Source organism: Hypanus sabinus, chromosome 25, assembly GCF_030144855.1.
Source record: "Hypanus sabinus isolate sHypSab1 chromosome 25, sHypSab1.hap1, whole genome shotgun sequence".
NCBI classification, from domain to species: domain Eukaryota; kingdom Metazoa; phylum Chordata; class Chondrichthyes; order Myliobatiformes; family Dasyatidae; genus Hypanus; species Hypanus sabinus.
This window is the reverse complement of record NC_082730.1, coordinates 13,087,113-13,111,349: the sequence shown is the minus strand read 5'-3', so window position 1 is coordinate 13,111,349 and position 24,237 is coordinate 13,087,113. Positions and strand designations below refer to the sequence as shown.

General features: G+C 43.6%; 1 protein-coding gene across 1 annotated transcript in view; it reads right to left on the bottom strand.

Annotated features, from left to right (window-relative positions):
* Positions 1-24,237, bottom strand: part of LOC132381025 (S-adenosylhomocysteine hydrolase-like protein 1) — a 100,158-nt gene that overhangs the window by 28,261 nt on the left and 47,660 nt on the right. Inside the window, exons 2-6 of the mRNA XM_059950121.1 lie at positions 20,997-21,108; positions 18,048-18,191; positions 13,518-13,618; positions 12,087-12,189; positions 334-428 (exon numbers count right to left, since the gene is read on the bottom strand). Coding sequence (XP_059806104.1) covers positions 334-428; positions 12,087-12,189; positions 13,518-13,618; positions 18,048-18,191; positions 20,997-21,108 — 555 coding nt within the window. The remainder of the gene's footprint in view (positions 1-333; positions 429-12,086; positions 12,190-13,517; positions 13,619-18,047; positions 18,192-20,996; positions 21,109-24,237) is intronic.

The window sequence follows — 24,237 nt, the reverse complement described above, 5'->3', positions numbered from 1 at the left end:
AAAAGTGTGTGACATATCATATAAAATCCTTTCAAAACCGGGATTGATGGACATCATTGGCTGCCACAAGTGTTTTCAAACTCTGGGACTATTTCCAACATGTGGTCTAATTTAAGGATAGCCATAATCATCAAATTATCATTTGCCAAGTACAATTAAGGCTGAACAAGGAACAACTGCTTCCTTTGATTTTGGAGCTGATTAAAGATAAAAGCTACTATTAAAAAGGAAGAAATTTTGGAGCAATGATCCTAAACAGAGTTGCAGGTGAATGGAATGGTTTGGAGGACAATGACTAAGGTACCAATACTGACCACCCTCAGGCTCATTTACCATATTTGGTTGCCAACCGTTCATGTTCACACAGCAATCGATGCACCACCAGAAATCATCTTCTGACTCGCCCTTCCAAGCAAACACAGCAAATCCTGGAGGGGATTACAGGAAAAAAAAAGCAATTTGGTAAAAGATAGCTTTGAACTTTAACAAGCTTAAAAGGGATTATAAGATGGGTACAGAGTTCAAGGGCAAAAGTAATAAGTTTCAAGCTGATTTGCCAAGAACAAATTGTTGTGAGGGGGAAGGGAACCCTATGAATCATGTGCACCTCTAATTAGGTATACCATCATTTGACTGGATGGCACACAAAACAAAACCTTTTCATTTTATCTTGGTATATGTGATAATAATAAGCCTGTAACAGGTTTAAATGGACGTCAGGATCTGGTCATGTGGTTTAAGTAGAGATTTTATTGTGAGTAAAAGCTTAAGTTGGCCAAGTTTCTAACACAAACCATATTTTTTTTCCATCTAATGAATGACTGTTAAATGAAACTGGCAATAAGTGACTTTCACCCATAGTTTTTCTAATAAGTCTTGTGGGCAGATAGGAAAGGCTCAGGTCATGGATGCGAGTATTTTAGCAATCTTACCGTCCTGCTTCCATTTGCACATAGCCAATGACATTATAGAAACAAAAAATGTATATGTAGCGGTGTGCTAGACGCAGCGCTAAAATTACGACACGGAGTCGGTAACTGCAGTCGAAGGAAAAAACTTTATTCGAAAACTTCAGCCTCACTTTTAAGCCTCCCTCAACCGGCCCCCCCCATGGCGCAGAGGCTCCAAAGCTCTGTGCTCGCAAACCCCCGTAGGCTATCTAATTGTGAGTCGGTTCGGATGCGCCAGGAAATGGGTCGCCACATAACCCCCCCCCAGAACCGGCGATACACCCCCCAATGTCCACAGTCTGGGCCAGAACCTGCTTGGGAGGTCGGCCTCTGCGCCGAGGTGCCGGAAACTCGGCCGGTTGCGCCAGGTCCACATGGGCCGGTTTGAGGCGGTCCACCGTGAAAACCTCCTCTTTCCCCCCAACGTCCAGCACGAACGTGGACCCGTTGTTCCGAAGCACCATAAACGGCCCCTCGTATGGCCGCTGCAGCGGCAGCCGATGCCCGCCCCTTCGTATAAACACAAACTTACAGTTCTGTAGGTCTTTGGGTACGCAGGTCGGGTGCCGCCCGTGCTGTGAAGTGGGTATGGGGGCCAGGTTACCGAGCTTCTCGCGTAGTCTGCCCAGGACTGCTGCGGGTTCTTCCTCTTGCCCCCTTGGGGCTGGTAGGAACTCCCCGGGGACGGCCAGGGGTGCGCCGTATACCAACTCGGCCGACGAGGCGTGCAGGTCGTCCTTGGGCACTGTGCAGATGCCGAGTAGGACCCAGGGAAGCTCGTCCGCCCAGTTGGCTCCTCGCAGGCGGGCCATGAGGGCCGACTTCAGGTGACGGTGGAAACGCTCCACTAGCCCGTTCGACTGTGGGTGGTAGGCAGTTGTGTGGTGCAGCTGAGTCCCCAAAAGGCTGGCCACAGCTGACCACAGGCTGGAGGTGAACTGGGCGCCTCTGTCGGAGGTAATGTGGGCCGGGACACCAAAGCGAGATATCCAGGTGGCGATCAGGGCTCGGGCGCAAGATTCGGAGGTGGTGTCGGTGAGCGGGACCGCCTCTGGCCATCTTGTGAACCGGTCCACGATAGTCAGGAGGTGCCGCGCTCCACGCGACACTGGCAGGGGGCCCACGATATCCACATGAATGTGGTCGAAACGCCGGTGGGCGGGATGGAACTGCTGCGGTGGGGCTTTGGTGTGCCGCTGCACCTTGGCCCATTCACTGACCTGTTTGCGGAGTCCGTGCCAAACGAACCTGCTGGAAACCATCCGGACAGTTGTCCGGATGGAGGGATGCGCCAAGTTATGAATGGAGTCGAAAACGCGGCGCCGCCATGCTGTCGGGATGACTGGACGGGGCTGGCCGGTGGCAACGTCACAGAGTAGGGTCCTCTCACCTGGGCCTACGGGGAGGTCCTGGAGCTGCAAACCGGAGGCTGCGGTTCTGTAATTCGGAATCTCCTCATCCGCCTGCTGCGCCTCTGCCAGTGCCTCAAAGTCTACCCCTTGGGAAAGGGCATGAACGGTAGGGCGAGAGAGCGCATCCGCCACGACATTGTCCTTACCCGAGACGTGCCGGACATCCGTCTTGTATTCAGAGATGTAGGACAGGTGGCGTTGCTGGCGGGACGACCAGGGGTCGGACGCTTTCGTAAACGCAAAGGTAAGCGGTTTGTGGTCCGTGAACGCGGTGAAGGGCCGACCTTCTAGGAAGTACCTGAAATGCCGGATTGCCAGGTAGAGCGCCAACAGTTCCCGGTCGAAAGCACTGTACTTGAGCTCGGGTGGCCGCAGGTGTTTGCTGAAAAACGCCAGGGGTTGCCAGCGACCTGCGATGAGTTGCTCCAGCACCCCACCGACTGCCGTGTTTGATGCGTCCACTGTGAGGGCGGTAGGGGCGTCCATTCTGGGATGTACTAGCATTGCGGCGTCCGCCAAAGCTTCCTTCGTTTGAACAAAAGCGGCGGCGGACTCCTCGTCCCAGGTAATGTCCATGCTCGGACCCGACATCAGGGCGAACAGGGGGCGCATGATCTGGGCAGCTGAAGGGAGGAAGCGGCGGTAGAAATTGACCATACCTACGAATTCCTGAAGGCCTTTGATCGTGGTGGGTCGGGGAAAGAGGCGGACCGCATCTACCTTAGCGGGCAGAGGGGTTGCCCCGTCTTTAGTAATCCTGTGGCCCAGGAAGTCAATGGTATCAAGTCTGAACTGGCATTTGGCGGGGTTGATTGTAAGACCGTACTCACTCAGTCGGGTGCAGAGTTGACGGAGGTGGGACAGATGCTCCTGACGACTGCCGCTGGCTATGAGGATGTCATCCAAATAGATGAACGCGAAGTCCAGGTCCCGTCCCACCGCGTCCATTAACCGCTGGAACGTCTGTGCGGCATTCTTCAGGCCGAACGGCATGCGGAGGAACTCGAAAAGGCCGAAAGGGGTGATGAGTGCCGTTTTGGGGACGTCGTCAGGATGTATCGGGATTTGATGGTACCCTCGGACGAGGTCTACCTTGGAGAAGATCCGTGCGCCATGCAGGTTTGCTGCAAAGTCCTGAATGTGCGGCACAGGGTAACGGTCCGGTGTGGTAGCCTCGTTCAGCCTGCGGTAGTCGCCGCACGGTCTCCAGCCCCCCGTCGCTTTGGGCACCATGTGCAGGGGGGAGGCCCATGGGCTGTCGGACCGCCGGATGATCCCCAATTCCTCCATCCTCTGGAACTCCTCCTTCGCCAGTCGGAGCTTGTCCGGGGGAAGCCGCCGAGCGCGGGCATGGAGGGGTGGTCCCTGGGTCGGGATGTGGTGCTATACGCCATGCCTGGGCATGGCCGCTGTGAACTGCGGTGCCAGAACCGATGGGAACTCCACCAGGACCCTGGTGAAGTCGTTGTCGGACAGTGTGATGGAGCCGAGGTGAGGGGCTGGCAACTGGGCTGCACCCAGGGAGAACGTCTGAAAGGTCTTGGCGTGGACCAGTCTCTTCCTGGGCAGGTCGACCAGTAGGCTGTGAGCCCGCAAAAAATCCACACCCAGAAGCGGTTGAGCTACGGTGGCCAGTGTGAAGTCCCACGTGAACTGGCTGGAGCCGAACTGTAGCTGCACCGTACGGGTGCCATAGGTCCTTACTGTGCTGCCATTCACGGCCCTCGGGGGGGACCCGGTGCCCTGCTGCGGGTGTCGTAACTCGTTGGGGGTAGAACGCTGATCTCAGCCCCAGTATCGACCAAAAACCAGCGTCCTGACCTTCTATCCCACACATACAGGAGGCTATCCCGATGGCCAGCCGCCGTAGCCATCAGTGGCGGCTGGCCCTGGCGTTTCCCGGGAACTTGCAGGGCGGGCGACAACGGCGGGCTTCTGCGCCCCACTGTTGGTGGTAGAAGCACCAGTGTTCATTGGGCCGGGGGTTGGCGGGCTCTGCGGCCGGGCCTGGACTGGTTTGCTGCCGGGAGCGTGGCTGGGAGATCTGTGCGATGGCGTTCCACAGCAAGTCCGCCCGGGCTGCCACCTTCCGGGGGTCACTGAAATCCGCGTCGGATAGCAGCAGGCGTATGTCCTCGGGCAGCTGCTCCAGGAATGCCTGCTCAAACATGAGGCATGTGTGTCCGTCGGCCAGAGACAACATCCCATTCATTAAAGCCGATGGAGGTCTGTCTCCCAAGCCATCCAGGTGCAGTAAACGGGCAGCCCGCTCGCGCCGTGAGAGTCCGAAAGTCCTGAGGAGCAGGGCTTTGAACTCCGTGTACTTGCCGTCTGCCTTGGGCGACTGTACGAACTCCGCGACCTGGGCCGCTGTGTCCTGGTCGAGGGAGCTCACCACGTAGTAGTAGCGGGTGTCTTCTGAGGTGATCTGGCGAACATGGAATTGGGCTTCGGCTTGCTGGAACCATAGGTCCGGGCGCTGTGTCCAGAAACCCAGCAGTTTCAACGAAACCGCATGAACGGAGGCGGCGTCGGTCATTTCTGGTCCAAAAATCATTTGGACCGTCGGGGTCACCAATTGTAGCGGTGTGCTACACGCAGCGCTAAAATTACGACACGGAGTCGGTAACTGCAGTCGAAGGAAAAAACTTTATTCGAAAACTTCAGCCTCACTTTTAAGCCTCCCTCAACCGGCCCCCCATGGCGCAGAGGCTCCAAAGCTCTGTGCTCGCAAACCCCCGTAGGCTATCTAATTGTGAGTCGGTTCGGATGCGCCAGGAAATGGGTCGCCACATATACATGATTAACGTTGAAATTTCTCACAACAAGAAAACATTATAAACCATAATTTACCAGTACCATGCATTCCTCTTAATATATCTACAATGTTTTATGATAGATTTGATGGGCCAAATAGCCTAATCTTACTCTTGTATCTTGTAGTTTTATTGAGTCAAAGTAGTATGGAGAGGCTGAAGGTGAAAAGTTTTTAAATCCTTTCATCCAGTCCCAGTAGTCACCAATGAACAACCCAGCCTGATTTAATAGCATTTATGAATTATTTTAACTTAGAATCCAGAACTGAGCAGTTAATTTTAAAACAAGGTGATAAATTTTAAAAATGTTCAATTGTAGTAAAGTAATAAACTTCATTAATAAATACCACAAGAAAACTCTTGGATAAAAATCTTTTAAGGAAAACCAGTTGTTCTCAAATCCTTAAAGACTTATTAAAAAAAACTATAGGTAAAAGTCACTTATTACCTGTTTCATTTAACAGCCATTCATTAGATGGAAAAAATACAGTTTGCATTAGAAAGGTTTGCATCAGCCTACTTAAACTTTTACTCACAATAAAATCTCTACTTAAACTACATAACTAGATCCTGACGTCCATTTAAACCTGTTATTGACTTATTATTATCACATATTGGTAATTGGCAAGGCTGAATTTGGAGTATTGTGTACAGTTCTGGTCACCGAATTATAGGAAAGATGTCAACAAAATAGAGAGAGTCCAGAAAAGATTTACTAGAATGTTACCTGGGTTTCAGCACCTAAGTTACAGGGAAAGGTTGAACAAGTTAGGTCTTTATTCTTTGGAGTGTAGAAGGTTGAGGGGGGACTTGATAGAGGTATTTAAAATTATGAGGGGGGCTAGATAGAGTTGACATGGATAGGCTTTTTCCATTGAGAGTAGGGAAGATTCAAACAAGAGGACATGAGTTGAGAGTTGGGGGCAAAAATTTAGGGGTAACACAAGGGGGAATTTCTTTACTCAGAGTGGTAGCTGTGTGGAACGAGCTTCCAGTAGAAGTGGTAGAGGCAGGTTCGGTATTGTCATTTAAAGTAAAATTGAATAGGTATATGGACAGGAAAGGAATGGAAGGTTATGGGCTGAGTGCGGGCCAGAGGGACTAGGTGAGAGTAGAGCGTTCGGCATGGACTAGAAGGGGCGAGATGGCCTGTTTCCATGCTGTAATTGTTATATGGTTATATACTAAGATAAAATGAAAAAGGTTTTGTTTTGTGTGCAATCCAGTCAATTGATGGTATACCTAATTAGAAGTATACAAATTAACTGCAAAGGCCACACTCAGGTAGATTAGGAGACCAAGAGTTCATCTTTTGGTGTATGAGAAGTTCGCTTAAGTCTGAAAACATTGGATAGGAGGTATTTTTGAGTCTTGTGGTTCATCCTATCAGGCATTTTATACCTTCTGTCCAATGCAAGAGGGGAGAAGAGGGAATGGCCGGGATGGGAGGGTTCCTGGAATTAGATGGCTGTTTCCTTGAGGCAGCAGGAAGAATGGACAGAATCCACAGAAGAGAAGTTGGTTTTCATGATAGAATAGGTTGTGTTCGCAACCTTCTCCAATTGCTCGTGGTCTTGGGCAAAGCAGTTGTGAGGTTAGTTTTAAAGCATTCAAACAATATTACATAAACTACCCACGCACAAGGCATCAGGGTGGTAAAAGCAGCAATGACTTCATCATAACTGAATAAGCACAGCCTCAGAATAGAAGGACGCCCCTTTAGAATAGAAATGAGGAGAAATTCCTTTAGCCAGTAGGCTGGTGAATCTGAAATTCACTGCCATAGAAAGCAGTGCAGGCCAAGTTGCTGGGTATATTTCCATTGAAGGTTAATAGGTTCTTGATTAGTCAGCCAAACGTAACAGAGAGAAGGCAGGAGAATGGGATTAAGAGGGGTAATAAATTAGCCATGATGGAAAGGTGAAAGAGACTTGTTGGGCCAAATGGCATGATTCTACTCCTGCATCTTATGGTCTCTTAAGAGAAATGTACGCAGTACGGGAAAAATGTGGTTTAAAGTTTCCTGACTGTGACAAATTTCAATGTTCTTAGACAAAATTTGTTTCTAAAATGTCACTAGGTACAGGTACAGTGCCTAAAAAAAAGTAATAGCCCCCCCCCCCCCAAAAGTTATGATGTTTTATTATGTACAACATTGAATCGCAATGGTTTTCATTTGGCTTATTTTGACTCTGAACAACAGAAAAAGGCTCTTGTGTCATAGTGTAAATTAACTATAAATACAAAACACAAACTAATTGATTGCATAAGTATTCCCTCTCCCCCCCCCCCCCCCTTTAGTGAGACACACCAAATTATCACTGGTGCAGCCAATTAGTTTAGAGGACACATAATGAGTTAAATGGAGATCTGGTCTTGGAGGCCTCTGTGCAGTCAAGGTGTTTCAATCGATTGTGGTAAAAATACAACTGTATCTGGAATGTCCAAATGCAGGTCAGTCAGTATCCTGGCAAAAACCACACCACGAAGACAAAAGAACATTCCTAGCAACTCCCTGAAAAGGTTACTGAAAAGCACAAGGTCAGGAGATGAATACAAGGAAATTTTCAAGACATTGAGTCTCCTTCAGAGTACAGTTAAGTCAACTATCAAGAAATGGAAAGAATATGGCACAGCTGCCAGCAGGGCAGCCTCAAAAACTGAATACCCATGCAAGGGGACTGGTGAGGAGAGGCCACCAAGAGACCTATGACAACTCTGAAGAGTTACAAGCTTCAATGGCTGAAAAAAGAGAGACTGCACATACAACAACTGTTGCCCGGGAGCTTCACCAGTCACAGCTTTATGGGAGAGTGGCAAAGAGAAAGCCAGTGTTGAAAAAAAAATCACATGAAATCATGATTAGACTTTGCTAGAAGGCATGTGGGAGATTCTCAAGTCAGCTAGAAGATTCTATGGTCTGATAAAACCAAAATTGAGTTTTTTGGCCATCAGACTAAACTCTATGCCACACTCCATCCCTACCATGAAACACGGTGGTGGTGGCTTCATCATGCTGTGGCGATGCTTCACTGCAGCAGGCCCTGGAAGGCTTGTGAAGGGTAAAATCAGTGCAGCAAAATACAGGGAAATCCTGGAAGAAAACCTGATGCAGTCTGGAAGAGAACTGCAACTTGGGAGAAAGTTTGTTTTCAAAAATATACTATCCCTACAGTGAGGCATGGTGGTGACCGCATCAAGCTGTGGAAATGCTTTACTGCAACAGACCCTGGAAGGCTTGTGAAGGTAGGGGGTAAAAATGAATACAGCAAAATACAAGGAAATCCTGATCCAGTTTGCAAAAGAACTGCAACTGCAGAGAAGGTTTGTTTTCCAGCAAGACAATGACCCCAAGCATAAAGCCAAAGCTATACAGGAATGGCTTAAAAACAACAAAGTTAATGTCCTGGAGTGGCCAAATCAGAGAACAGTCCTCAATCCAATTGAGAATTTGTAGCCGGGCTTGAAAAGGGCTGTTCACTCACAATTTCCATACAATCTGACCGAGTTTAAGCAGTTCTATAAAGAATGAGGGGAAAACTGCAGTCCAGATGTGCAAAGCAGATGGAGACCTACCCACAGGGTCAAGGCTGCATTTGCTGCCAAAGGTACATCTACTAAATACTGACCCGAAGGGGTGAATACTTGGGCTATCAATTATTTTGTGTTTTATATTTGTAATTAATTTAATCACTTGGTAGGGATCTGCTTTCACTTTGACACAAAAGCATCTTTTTCTGCTGATCAGTGTCAAAAAAGCCAAATTAAATCCTTTTTATAGGCAGTGTAAATAGAAGCAGTACTGTTTGATTGCTAAAGTACTCTCAGCATGGAATGCCATGATCTGAGGGAAGGCCTGTTTTCATGATGAAACTTAAAGGCATCAAAGCTTACGGGGAGAAGGCAGGGGAATGAGGTTGTAAGAGAAAATAAATCACCCATAATTTAATGCTGGAGAAGACTCAATGGACTGAATGGGCTAATTCTGCTCCCAAGTCTTTTCAACCCATGTGCCCACAACCCTAACAGTCATTGGAATAAAGTTTCACCTTTCAGGATTATGTTCAGAAAAGTAACATTCCTGCTTGAAGAAAAGCACTGAAGTCATTTATTTTCCAACTTTCTTCCTCCCCTCGCAAGTGGCAGTCTGGACTGATTGTCAGGAATGTTACCAGTGCTCACTTGCTGCAATTCGAAGTCTCAATCATCTCAGTCAATGGATGTTGCTTATAGCACACTGGCCCCTTTTCCCGATAAAACATTCAGACTCACAGGAATCGCATTTTCATGCTGAGCACAAATAGATTATAGATTTGCTATGACATAGCTATTTGCCGAAATTGCTAACAGGACTGTGCTGTAGGTACAAATAAAAATCAGTGTGAAGATTTACCACTGCACTGAGTATTGACTTCAGGAAGGGAAATCAGGAGACCACCCATCGATCTTTATCTAGGGGTCAGCAGTGGAAAGGGTGAGCAGCATCTCTGAAGATCTAGCCTGAACCCAACATACTGATGTAACTAAGAAGGAACACCAGTGGCTATACTTCATTAGAAGTTCAAGGAGATGTGGTGCTTCACCAAAAGCTCCAGCAAATTTCTACAGACGTACTGTGGAGAGCAGCATCCACCATGAAGAACCCTTACCATTCAGAACATGCCCTCCACACATTACTTTCAGGGAGGAGCTTGAAGATGCACACTTGATGTTATAAGAACAGCTTTAACACTTCTGCCAGATTTTTTAACAGCCCACAAACACTACCTCATTATTTTGCTCTTTTTTTAATATATTCTTACCGTAACTTATAATTCTATGTACTGCACAAGTTCCACAACAGACGCCAGTGATGATAAACTAGAGAAAATCTGCAGATGCTGGAAATTCAAGCAACACCTTTATCAGGACTGGTCTCAGCTGGAAATGTCAACTGTACTCTTTTCCTTAGATGCAGCTTGGCCTACTGAGTTCCTCTAGGAGTGAGTGAGTGAGTGTGAGTGTGAGTGTGAGTGTGAGTGTGAGTGTGAGTGTGAGTGTGAGTGTGAGTGTGAGTGTGAGTGTGAGTGTGAGTGTGAGTGTGAGTGTGAGTGTGAGTGTGAGTGTGTGTGTGTGTGTGTGTGTGTGTGTGTGTGTGTGTGTGTGTGTGAGAGAGAGAGAGAGAGATAACAAACTTGATTCTAATTCTACGTGTATAAATGCTCTGTGCAGCTGTAAAAACAAATGAGCCATTAACTTTTACCTGAAGTGTAGGACATTTCAAACTCGTCAGCAGTAAGACTGGCAAAACTTGGAATACAACATTTTACTGACTGCTAATTTCATAGGGGCACCTGCATACCTACGTTCCTTGTTTGACAACAGGAGTATTTCCTTGGTCTATTATAGAATATATTGGAACAGGACCCTGTGCAAATTCAGAATGCAGGTAGGTGATTTTGCATTGACCTTAACAGACCAACAAGTACAACATGCTGGAGGAACTCAGTAGGTTGGGCAGCATCCGTGGAAACGAGCAGTCAACGTTTCGGGCTGAGACCCTTCGTCAGGACTGAAGGTGGAGGGGGCAGGGGCCCATAAAGAAGGTGGGTGGAGGGTGGGAAGCAGAAGGCTGGTGGGTGCCAGGTGAAAAACCAATCAGAGGAAAGATCAAGAGGTGGGGAAGAGGAAAGGCAGGAAAGGTGAAGAAGGAATGTCAGGGGAAAGCTCTATGGGTAGAAGAAGGCAGAATCATGAGAGAGGTGATAGGCAGCTGGAAGAGGAGGCACAGTGAAAGTGGGATGGGGGAAGGGAGAGAGAGGGAATTACCGGAAGTTGGAGAATTTGATGTTCATACCAAGGGGCTGGAGACTACCCAGACCTTAACTGATGCTGCAACTGTATCCTGTCAATCTTGCACACCCAGTAACAATATCATTTTAAATTTGCATCCTTCCTGAATAACTGTTGGATGGGAAGAGTATGAAAAAAGCAACAACAAGCGAAGATTATCTCAGTGGTGAGTCTTGGCAAATTAAGCAAATACCCTCCAAATGAGATTCATATCAAGACCCGATGAAGGGTCTTGGCGCGAAACGTCAACTGTTTGTTCCTATCCATAGATGCTGCATGACGTCCTGTGATCCTCCAGCATTTGTATGTATTACTCATTACACTTACTCTCTAATTTATTTATTTATTGAGATACAGCATGGAATAGGCCCCTCAAGCTGCACTGCCAAGCAATCACCTGATTTAGTCCTAGGCTAATCATGGGACAATTTACAATGACGGATTAACCAACTGGGTAAAGTCTTTGGAAAGTGGGAGAAAACCAGAGCACCTGGAGAAAATCCACGCAGTTATGGGGAGAACGTACAAACTCCCTACAGACAGTGGTGGGAAATGAACCTGGATTACTGGTATTGTGAAGCGTTGTACTAACCACTATGCCACCGCGCCGTCCTTCTTGCACTGCTTATTTCATTGAATTTTTTATATTTTTTATTGTAATTTACAGTTTTTTTAATGCATTGCACTGTACTGCTGCCTCATAACACATTTTACAACATGTCAGCAAAATAAACCTGATTCTGAATTCAGAAGTCTGTCCACTGCTGATACAGAATTATGGTTGAGTCACCACCAGAACTCATGGAAAAGAACCACGTGAAAAATGGCCACTGTAACGAAGGTGGCACAGAGTTTCCACTGACTCTGTATTTCAGCAATTGATATTAATATCTTCAGAAAAGAGCAAGTGCTGAAATTTGACAAGAAGCCAAGTTAGAATCAAATCTACCTTTAGCTGGCACTGTTTACAGACTTTAAAAAAACAGCATGAGATGTAATGAGGCATGCACAAGCTGGCAGCATAAAAAGAAAAATACTGAAGTGTGATCTAATGTGTAATTAAAACATGAACATACCAGCCTCAGCAAGGGCAGCTGCAACTTCATTCTGCGTGGAGTAGATGTTACAGGCAGCCCAGCGACACTGTGCTCCAAGAGCTCCCAGAGTTTCAATTAGGACCTGCAACACGCACATAAGAGAGGAGCTAATATTAATTGTACCACACAGAGAATTACATAGAACAGTACAGCGTTGGAAACGGTCCTTTGGCCCATGATGTTAGAGCCAAACTAATTAAATCAAAACCTTCTGCCTGCACATCATCCACATTAATCCATTTCCTGAAAATGCATGTGCCCATCTAAAAGCTTTTTAAATACCATGTATCTGCTTCCACCAACACACCTAGCAACATACACTAGGCACCAACTCCACTCTGAGTAGATAAACCTGCTGCATAAATAACCCTTAAATTTTATCTCCCCAGTGCCAGAAGCCATGTCCTCCAGTATTGACAGTGCTGTTTTGATGAGAAAGATTCTGACTGCCTACCCTATATTTTAGTGTAATAAATTTTCTAAACTTTTATCATCCACATTCAATTGCTTTAAGTGAATTTTCTTCTACCTCTGACCCCACTGACTAATTTTAGATGGTTTATGGCTGCAGATAATGCAGTCCATTATTTTCAACATCAAAGCAACCATAAGACCATAAAACCATAAGACATGGGAGCAGAATTAGTCCATCCACCCATGATTGATTTATTTTCCCTCCCAATCTTGTTCTCCTGCCTTCTCCATTACCTTTGATGCCCTTACCAATCAAGAACCTATCAGTCTCTGCTTTAAATACACCCAATGATTTGGTGTCACAACCATCAGTGGCAATGAATTCCACAGATTCACCACCCTCTGGTTAAAGAAATTCCTCATCTCTATTCTAAAGGGAAGTCCTTCTATTCTGAGGCTGTGCCCTCTGATCCTAGACTCTCCCACTACTGGAAACAGCCTATACACAATCACTCTAGCTAGGCCTTTCAATAAGATTTCTCCCTCGTTCTATCAGGTTTTAAAAGCAAACAAAATCAGTTTCAGCATTTCTGGGCAGAGATACATCCTGGTCTGCAGCTTCTAAAGAATGTAATTCTCAAGTAAACCCTCCCTGGGCCTTGCAAATAAATATGCCAACTCTTTGATTTAACTGAGTGATTTGTATTGTGAATATATGAAACATGGGTAGGTTAATCAGCCCCTCAAAGTTTGCTTCATAGTTCTACTGAGTTATGGATGATCCAATGTTGCACCATTCTCTCCCAGTCATGACACCCAAATACTTTCTTACATTTCAAATGTCTGGCAAACTTTTCCTTGAATATGTGTAATGAATCCACTTCCTCAAATCTCTGGGGTAACGAATTCCAAATTCTCATTCCCTTGGCAAACAAGCTGAAAGAACTACCCTCAAGGTCACCCATTTAAAATGCCACTATTATGCACATTGCTTACCGCTGTTTGGGCAGTGATGTGGGTACAGCCGACAATTTTAGCTCCAGCTAGTGGTTTTTCACCCTGAGCTCGTTTCCTAAGTGCAACAAGAGCTGACATCTCTTTTTAAAAAAAGCAAAACAGATTGAGTCAATACAACATGTTTTCTTATATTCTTACTGTTTTCCAATAATTCTGTTTAGGGCAGTGTTGAAAACATGACATGCAAGTATAACAGTGCCTTATTTTTATCCTCAATCCAGGTGCAGACTTCAAAAGAAAACTTAGATAGCAAATTTTACATTGTTAGGACATCCCCATGAACTTTACTGCTAATTATCGGCATTTGAAGCATAATTCCCACAGAAAATCTCTCAGACAAATTACTTTCAGCAAGTTCTCACAATCAGCTGCCAAGATAAATGGCCAGCCAACTTACTTTGGTGGCATTCTTTGACGGATGAATAGGTAGTTAGAACACTCGGGTTACTGCACCACTTCAGAAACAGTGCTAGAATCATTTGACCTTCAGTGTCATTCAAAGCACAATGGGATAGAAATGCATCTGTGGCTGGCTGCCAAGAATGTGCAATGTGGTAGCAACTGCACGTTACACTTCCTTTCAGAATTCAAATCCACTGAAGTCATCAGACCCCGAATTTCGGATTACAGTATCCAGCCACCCTCTGCCATGCATTTAGCACAAGTGCCTAAGGATAAATGTCTAACCTGGTATCTCCAGCAACCCCTCTCTCATCATCAGTATGCTCTAGTTCTAATGAGGACTGACCCCATGATGTTTTACAAAAAGCCAAGAGCTCTGCAAGACAACAAATTCTGTTACTTGCTTACAAAGCATTTGGCTGACAAATCAAAAAAGTTGAAACTAATCCTACCACCAAGCTTCAATGTACTATTGAGATCCTGTGGGAAATAACCACATTATGAAACTTTAAGTATTATGCTCTTACAAGTCAGCTAGTGACTGACAATGTACAAAACATTGCTTGGACACAAATGATACCCACAGTTGACATGCCATCCCGTGTTCAACTGCTTTAGTGTACCACGAGGTTCTTGGGCAGCAGCATTTATGAGAATTACAATACACTTAATTTTCAATTTTTTGGACTCTTCCTGAACAAATCCGTAAAAGTATGCCAATTACTTTTTCCACAATGAAATCTGCTTTGATGGAACTGCTGTGGCTGACCCCATCTCAGATCAAATGCAACTTTTCTTTTTAATGAGAGATGCTCTTGGTTTGGGCTTTCCTTATCAAGCACCTGACATTAACAAACAAATCCAAAAATCATGTTGAGCGAAGTGTTCTATAGTTAATTTTTGTGGACATTGATAACTTCTACAAACTTTATATTTATTTCTAAATATCAGGACAGGAAAGTACTTTTTGCATTAATGATTAAATATATTTATTATAATTTACATATTTTAGTTATTGCACTGTACTGCTGCTGCAAGGTAACAAATTTAATAACATATCAATCAGCGCTTATAAATCTGATTTTGATCTCTACTTTATTCTGCACTCTCATTGTTTCACGCTGTACAATGCAAGTTCAAGTCGAACTGTCATTCAACGATACACGTGAATACAGCCGAACGAAACAGCATCCCCAAGGGGCCAAGGCAATATTGTAATGATTTGACCCAAGTGTATGACATGCAAGTTTTGCACTGATCCTCAGTGAAAGTGACAATAATAATCCAATTTACCAAGTAACGAAATTATTTGACACATTTTCTTCACAATTAAATTAGTCAGCACAGATGATTTTTATGAATGTCTATTTGCAAACTTCTGGCATATAAATCGGCAATGGAATTATTACTACCCGATTTCATTGGAACTTCCCACTCAGAACTATTGCAACACTTGAGATACCAGAAGCAAAACAACGATTTTTTATTTTTATTTTATTTATTTAGATACAGGTAACTGGCCCTTCCAGCCTAAGGAGCCTGCACTGCCCAATAACACCCATGTCACCAATTAACCTCCTAATCCATATGTCTCTGGAATGTAGGGGGAAACTGGAGCACCCAGAGGAAACCCACACGGTCACAGGGAAAACTTACAAACTTCTTACAGACAGAGGTTGGAATTGAACCCGTTTTGTTATCACTGTAATAATGTTGTGCTGACTGCTACATTCCCCCCCACCATTAACTTAACAGCTGATGGTGAGCTGCTTTTTCATTCTGAGCTCATTAAGGCCAATTAAAAATGTTCTTTTCAGACAGACAGATATGTGTAAATTGGACATTCAATACCTCACTCAAATAGAAAAGCTTTCCAAACCCCACTCAAATATAAATAAGTCAGTATGATTTGGAATTTTAATTCCGCTCTTCTAGGCAGCAGAGGTAGAAAACATAGGCTAGTTCCAGATTGGAAATTACTTACCAATTCAATTGAGCCCATGAAGTCATTACTTTTTAATAAGAACATAAGAAATAGGAGCAGGAATAGGTCATCTGACCCATCAAGCCTGTTCTGCCATTCAAAAACATCACGGTTGATCTGGCCGTGGACTTAGTTCCATCTACAGCGCCTATAAAGCATATTTACCCTTTTTGGAAGTTTTCATGGTTTTTTTCACAACATTGAATCAGTGGATTTTATTTGGCTTTTTTGACACTGATCTACAGTAAAAGACTTTCATGTCAAAATGAAAACAGATCTCTACAAAATGATCTAAATTAATTACAAATACAAAACACAAAATAATTGATTGCATAAGTATTCAACATCTTCAAGTCAGTATTTAGTAAATGCACCTTTGGCAGCCATTACAGCCTTGAGTCTGTGTGAATGCATCTCTATCAGCTTTGTACATCTGTATACCGCAAATTTTTCACCATTCTCCTTTAAAAAGCTGCTCATTGTCTGTCAGATTGGATGGGAGTCATCAGTGAACAGCCCTTTTCAACTCAAGCCACAAGTTCTCAATTGGGTTGAGGACTGAACTCCAACTTGGCTACTCCAGGACATAAACGTGGTTTTTAAGCCATGCCCGTGTATCTTTGGCTTTCTGCTTGGGGTCACTGTCTTGATGGAAATCAAATCTTCTCCCAAGTCGCCGTTCTCTTACAGACTGGATCAGGATGTGCTTGTATTTTGCTGCATTCATTTTACCCCCTACCCTCAAGATTCCCAGGGCCTGCTCCAGTGAAGCATCCCCACAGCATGATGCAGCTACCACCATGCTTCACTGTAGGGACAGTCTAGTTTTGACATGTGGTTTTTTGGTTTTCGCAAAACACAGCATTTAATCTGATGGCCAAAAAGCCCAATTTTGGTTTCATCCAACCAAACTTTCTTCCAGCTGACTTCAGAGTCTCCCACATGCCTTCTGGCAAACTCTAACCAAGATTTCATGCATGTTTTTCTCACCCCAACAGTGGCTTTCTCTTTGCCACTCTCCCATAAAGCTGCGACTCGTGAAGCATCTGGGCAACAGTTCTCATATGCACAGTCTCTCCCATCTCAGCAACTAAAGCTTGTTACTTCTCCAGAGCTGTATTAGATGGCTTGGTGGCCTCCTTCATTTACCCCCTTCTTACTTGGCCACTCAGTTTTTGAGGACATCTGCTCTAGGCAGATTTGCAGCTGCACCATTTTTTTCCATTTCTTGATGACTGACTTAACTGTACTCCAAAGGATGACTTGGAAATTTTCTTGTATCCATCTCCTGACTTGTGCTTTCCCATAACCTTTTCGCAGAATTGCTTAAGATTGTTCTTTTGTCTTCGTGGTGCAGTTTTTGCAAGGATACTGACTCACCAACAGTTGGACCTTCCAGATACAGGTGTATTTTTACTACATTCAATTGAAACATCTTGGCTGCACACAGGACTCCAAAGACAGATTTCCATTTAACTAAGTATGTGGCTTCTAAAACCATTTAGCTGTACCAGTGATGATTTGGTGTGTCATATTAAAGGGGGAAGAGTATTTATAAAACACAAAATAATTGATTCCACATTTGTAATTAGTTTAGATTACTTTGTAGAGATCCGTTTTCACTTTGACATGAAAGAGTCTTTTTCTGTTGATTAATGTCAAAAAGCCAAATTAAATCCATTGTGATTCAATGTTGTAAAACAATAAAACATGAAAATCTTCGAAAGGAGGTAAGTACTTTTTATAGGCACTGTACCTGACTTTCTGCCATAATTCTAATTCTCTTGCTCTGCAAAAATCTATCTAATTGTGTGTTCAATATAAAATGAGGTAGCCTCAACTGCTTCTCTGGTCAGAGAATTCCACAGATTTCACTGCTCTCAAAGATTCAGATTTATCTATTTATCAGCAGCACCTGCCTTCTGCATTACTCCAAAGTTGAAAGAGCAGCACATGAAACAGCAAGGGAAAGCAACACATATCTTATCCTGTATTATATTTATATCTCTGAAGGACTTTAGGCAACCCCTGAAATTGTGATTGTATACTTTTTACATTGTCAGATAAGATTTCTTAAAGGTTAAGCTTCTGCTGCACCCACCGTAATCTCTGCCCTATCGTACCTTGCTCTGCAATTTCAATTTCTCTGCGTCCAAACTCTGCCTGCTTGATGTTCTTTACACAAAAGTCACTGCTGTTCTTCGAGTTAGTTTGCTGCTTGTCTCTGGGTGATGTCTCATCGTCTGAACTATCTGTATAGGAAGCCGCTGAAAGAGAAAAAAAATTGGTAGCACTAGTACCTCAGAGGCTTGTAGAAACCGGAAATGAGGTAACAAATTATGCATATGCAAGATGTTCAAAGTAAAGCATACAAAATGTTGTTTGAACTCAGCAGGTCAGGCAGCATCTATGGAGAGGAATAAACAGTTGATGCTTCAGGCCAAGATCATTTATCAGGTATCAATGTTTTAAACTTCATCAAGATAACAGGCCTTAGCCCAAGACATCGACTATTTACACTTGACCTGCTCAGCTCCTCCAGCATTTTGAATGTGTTATTAACAAGTTATGGCTTTTGCTGGTATTACACAATGCTCGAATGAAGTACCTTGTGGTATATTTTGAATATCAGAAAAAGATACACCTAATGGGGAAGAACCGCACTCAAAGCAAAACCTCTACTGGCATTATGAAAGGAAAAAGTAACAGTAGGTTGAACCCATGCCATATTTTCTGGGGACAGGAAAAGGGAGATTCAGACACATGTCACAAAACAAATCACCCAGTCACAAAATATCATGGAAATGATGTTTGTAATCTGCCCCAAACATTCTCCTGGTTCCAGGGAGAGACTTAAAGATTTGGCAGGAGGAAGGGGTGGGGAAATTATTTTTTTTTTAATAAGTGTTTTTATACAGATCTCACACTTTTCCCATGGAACAAATCATTTGAAAATGATTCCTGCTGGAAAGTAACTCACTCCATCATTGAAATGAATAGTGGCAAGAAAGTAAAAACGTTCCCAATTTATTCTCAGTTGGAACATGAAGAAATGGAAGAGGGATAAAGACACTTAGTGACTGATCAGTTTAATATATATGGAGGTCAGAAAGAATCTGGATAGAATATTGCACAACGAAGAGTGAGAAACTCAGAAAATGCTGGAGGAACTCAGCAGGTCAGGTAGCATCAATAAAGAGGAATAAACAGTCAACGTTTCAAATCTTCACTAGGTCTGGAAAGGAAGAAGAAGCTAAAATAAGGTGGGGGAAGGAAAAGGAAAGCAAGCTAGAAGGTGATAGGTGAAATCAGATTGGGGGGGGGTGCGGGGAAGTGGTCATGGACATGGTTTATGTTAGAATATTCCTTAACGTGGAAAAGAAAAGAGATTGAAGCATTGACAGGCACAAAACAAATTGAATATTTATAACAATAATATTATGTTCAGATTTAAAACTTGTGCACAATTGCATCAAGGAATTCAAACCAATGAAGATGGAGAAAAGATAGTTGGAGAGAAAAATAATGCAAGAAAACACATTTGACTTTTGTTTTGACATCATTTCTGGAGTTGAATGTGATGACAGTGGGGGAAGGAGATGGAGGAAACAAACCCAATGTCAGTGTTGACCAATACGCATGGGGCTGGACACTTAAATGACTCATAATATTTCATGAGCTAATTTACATAAAGTAGCCATTTTTATATTACTCCACTGGGCAAATCAAAACGGTAACACAAAGCTTCCACTGTTATGCAACATGACAACAGAAGAAACCACAAGGATACAGATGGGGTGAATTCCAAAGTTATAAAATCATATAAGCACATTCTTTGCTTCAAAATCATTAAAGTCGGAGTCAGAACTAAGATACATTGCAGAAATATGGGCTGGTAATTTGTTACCCTAAACCAGCCAGACTGATATCAGTCAACCCAAACTCAGTAACATAAACTCCTTGAAGTGTAACTGGTCCAATACCCTAAATAGCATCAGGCTATTTTATTGCTTTGTGTTTGGCTTATCTTACACTTCACCCAAGGATAATAGTCAAATGGCAGCTAATAGAAATAAACATCCACCAACATTTTAAGTCCTGAAACATTCCCTTAGTTTAAAATTACACATTCAAACCACAATTTCAAAAAAAATATGCCCATCATCAACTAGGATTTTAATTCTAGTAAAGAATAAGCAACCTCCAATAGGACTACAACCTTGTTGTGGTTTGGAGGTTTGTGTGCCTCAATAACCCAGAAAGCTTTGTTAGCTGGAGTCAGGGCTTTATACTTTGGCTCTTGGAAGGGTCACCCATGCCAAACAGGTCGAAGGGTAGAGGCCAGAATAAGAGCAGTCCACCAATCCTCCAGGTTCAGGGGTTCGGATCAGGGCTAACACCCCTGTCTAGTTATAGAAACAGCAACGAAGAACCTTTTTATATTTGTGTGTGACAGTACGGACAGGCAGTGATAAAGGACCATCATTGCTGCCCTAAATGCCAGCAGCAGTACAAGCAGGGGGAAAAAAGAAGATTGAGCGAGTCATGCAACATAAACACATTACACTTTACAAGGCTACCCCCAAAAATACACCAGCCTGTAAAGTAAAACTCAGATAACCCAGCACCCTTGGGACTTCGGTCGTGTCAGGTGAGCAGATGTTCTGGACAAGTGGGTATTACTGTTCTTAATATCCAAACACACTTCCGTGTATATTACATGCTACACAGTGTTTCAATGAGTCTTCCAATGAGCTTGGTGAGATTAAATGGAGTGGAAACATAGAAGCACCCTGGAGGCCAACACCACACAGACGACCCATAGTTCAAGCTCTGTTCTCCGACACACTTCCAGGCTCCTGGCTCTGGACACCCAGCTCACATCCCAGATTAATGAGCTAGAAGCTGCATTATCAGAATTCCAAACAAATGGATGCCAGGTTTTTGGAGCCTTGCTACATTTGAATAGTTTCGAATTATTATAAGAGTTTGCAAACTAAAATCCACGGTGTATGAAATAAGACAGGAAAAAGCATGAAAAGACATCTGAAGGCATAACAGTGAGCTCCTACCTGAGCTGTAACTGTCTGTGGAAGACTGAGAGATGGATCGCGACAGAGACCGCCGGCCGGTTTTGGTGGGGAACTTGCTGAACTCCTGTTTTTCATCTGCGAACTGGATTTGCTACAAAAAAAATGCATTTATGTAAATTAAAGGAAAAACCAGTGTGACAGCTGAGGCAATAGATGGGACATCAGAGTAGCACAGTAGTTTGCATAACACTATTATGGCACCAGCCACCTTGGTTCAATTCCACCACTGCCTGTAAGAAGTTTATACATTCTCCCCATAACCACTTGGGTTTCTTCCAGGAATTCCATTCCAAAAGAAACGCACAGGTTAGCAGGTTAATTAGTCACATGCATAATTGGGCGGTGCACGCTCTTTGTGCCATGCTGTATCTCCAAAAAATAAACAAATCAACTAATATAGGTCATTGCAAAAACACACAGGGATAGCGAGACGCTTCACCATCTTTCTCATCTTGCAAACCTAACAAGACAGCCTAGGAGTGATGAATGTCTGATTACCATTCTCCACAGTGAAAAAGCACAAAGAAACAATCGTATGCACACAACAGTCATCTCTTCCCCTCCGCTATCATTGAATGGACAATGAACTAATGAACAATACCTCACTATTTTTGCATTACTTATCTAATTTATGTTTATATATATTACATATTTTATATATTTATATGGTATATATGATTTACATACAGGTAGTGGAATGGAGACAAACCTTGTTCTAAAGGATATGGTGCATATCGCAAGTCCTGGTTATGCGACCACCTGCACGAGGCAGACAATCTCTGAAGAGTATTGATAATGGCTGGGGTCACCCGTCTTGTAAAGACACTGCCCAGAAGGCAGCAATGACAAACCACTTCTGTTGAAAAATTTGCCTAGAACTCGACCATGATCATAGGACCACGATCGCCTTCTTCATACAACACGGCACACGATGATGATGATGAATTTATAGTCATTTTTATCTATTGTGCTATATTGCTGCCACAAAGCAAACAATTTCAAGACAAATATGTCAGTGATAATATAGCTGATTCTGAAATGCATCAGCTCTGAATTCTTCTCCACCATAGTTTACAGGCAGTTGTACATAACCCAGAATCAGCAATTGAAAAATCTGAAATTATGGCCAATACATCCAGGTTTACTTGCGGGCAAGTGCTGGCTGTGGAATGGGGATGGGGTGTAGGATTTGGATCATCAGAGCCCTGGACTAGCACAAGTGCCAGGCCACTCTTCAAATACAAAATGGTCAAGGATAAACCCAGCAACTCCAAGCCTTTCCAGCAGAAGGTTCAAAGAGGAAGCAGATTTAGAATAAGTAGCAAAATCCCCACAGGTAATTTTAAAAAAATTACAGGACAGGTGGCTACAATCTGCAATTCACAGGTCAAGGAGGCAGTTTCAACTGTGACGTTCAAAACAGAATTAGGGACTTGCAAGAATACAAAAGACAAGCAGAAGGATAGGACTAACTACTCTCTGCTTATACAAGTGATTGCCTGCGGTGTAACAATTCAATAATCAGCCTTGCACAGGATGTGCGTCTTGTGCTTTTTCCAGGTAACAGAGACTTCATTGCAGGTGTACTGAAAACTACAAAACTCTTTGGCAGCAAAAACGTCTGAAGTCTGGAACCAAACAACACACACAAAATGCTGGTGGAACACAGCAGGTCCGGCAGCATCTATAAGGATATATATATGTGAAGTCTGGAATACTGATACCTCAAGTATCCAGAATTTAATGTTCGATCCAGCTTTCTATAATGGAAGCTCATCTGGTCTTAATGTCAACTGTGAGAACAGATTTGGACTTACTGGTCTAACTTTCTTTCTCTAGCGAGGGGTGTAGAAATGCAGCAGAAAGGCTTTTTTTTACAGCAGGCAAAAGTCTAGTGGGCCAGCACTCATTGTTGGAAATAATTTGGCAAAACTGAGCCTCTTTGATTTGAAATTTAATATTATTGAGCAGAAGGAAGTAGAAAAACAATGGATCTGGCAAAAGTTGTTTTCAGTGTAATAACAGCCAGCTTAGATGAAGGGTTTCAAACTCAAAATATTAAGCATTGCTCTTTCCACAGATCCTGTATAACCTGTAGTATTTCTGGCATTTTCTAGTTTTATTTCAGATTTCCAAGACACACACAAATCAGTTATTAAAAGGGAGATTATAATGACCAATTTCTCCAATATCTGGACTAAATGAACCATGAAGTTTTAAATATAATCTTAACACGAGAAAGATTATCAAAATATTACCAAACATCAGGATGGTAACTTCATCTCTTAGAATCCATGTTCCCATCAGTACAGGTTTATTGCAAAGAGGTAATTCTATTCTATTCTCATAAAACATTACTTTAATCACAGTCAACAGAGTCAAAGATGTGGAAGCAAGTTTATTTGGTGGCCCAGTCCTTAGTAACTAGCACCATGTATTAGCACAAGACAATTTCCCCCACCCCCCCCCAGTTTTAAAATGAAACCCTGATTTAGGAGGTTAGAACATGGAAACATGGGAGGAGATTACAGTGGGGCGGGGGAGGGGGGGGGGAGCTGACAGGAATACTTGTGTCATTATTAGACAGATGGAGTACAAGACGACTGAAGGAAACCTAATGCTCCTTTACCAAAGAAACTGCAACAAAGACAAGTCAGGTTAGGACAGCCCAGTGAGCCCAGACAGTGGTCAGGAAATTGAAGGACATCTAAGGCATAAGATTTTAGTACACTTGGAAAGGCAGGGTCAGATTATGGAGAGTCAGCACGGCTTCATGGGGAGGAAAATTACGCCTCATTAACTTAACTGAGGTTTTTGAGGTTGTTGCAAAGGACAGCAACGAAAGCAGAACAGTAGATTGCGTCTTGTAGACCAGTAAGAATTTTGACAAGTTCCCCTCCCCCAACACCCCCAGATGATTAATGCAAATGGGCTCCAGGGAAAGCTGACTAATTGTATCCAAAACTGACCTGGTGACAGAAGGCTGAGGGGAGTGAAAAAGAGGAAATTTTCTGATTGGAAACCTGTGGCAGCAAGGCCACAGGAGCCACTTTAGGTGCAGGATTGGAACCTGGTGCGGTATTCTGCTGATGTAGCCCATCCACTTCAAGGTCAAATGTGTTGTGCATTCAGAGATGCTCTTCTCCATATCATTGTGGTAACGCATGGTTATTTGAGCTACTGTCAGCTTGAAACAGTCTGGTCTTTTTCTTTTGACCTG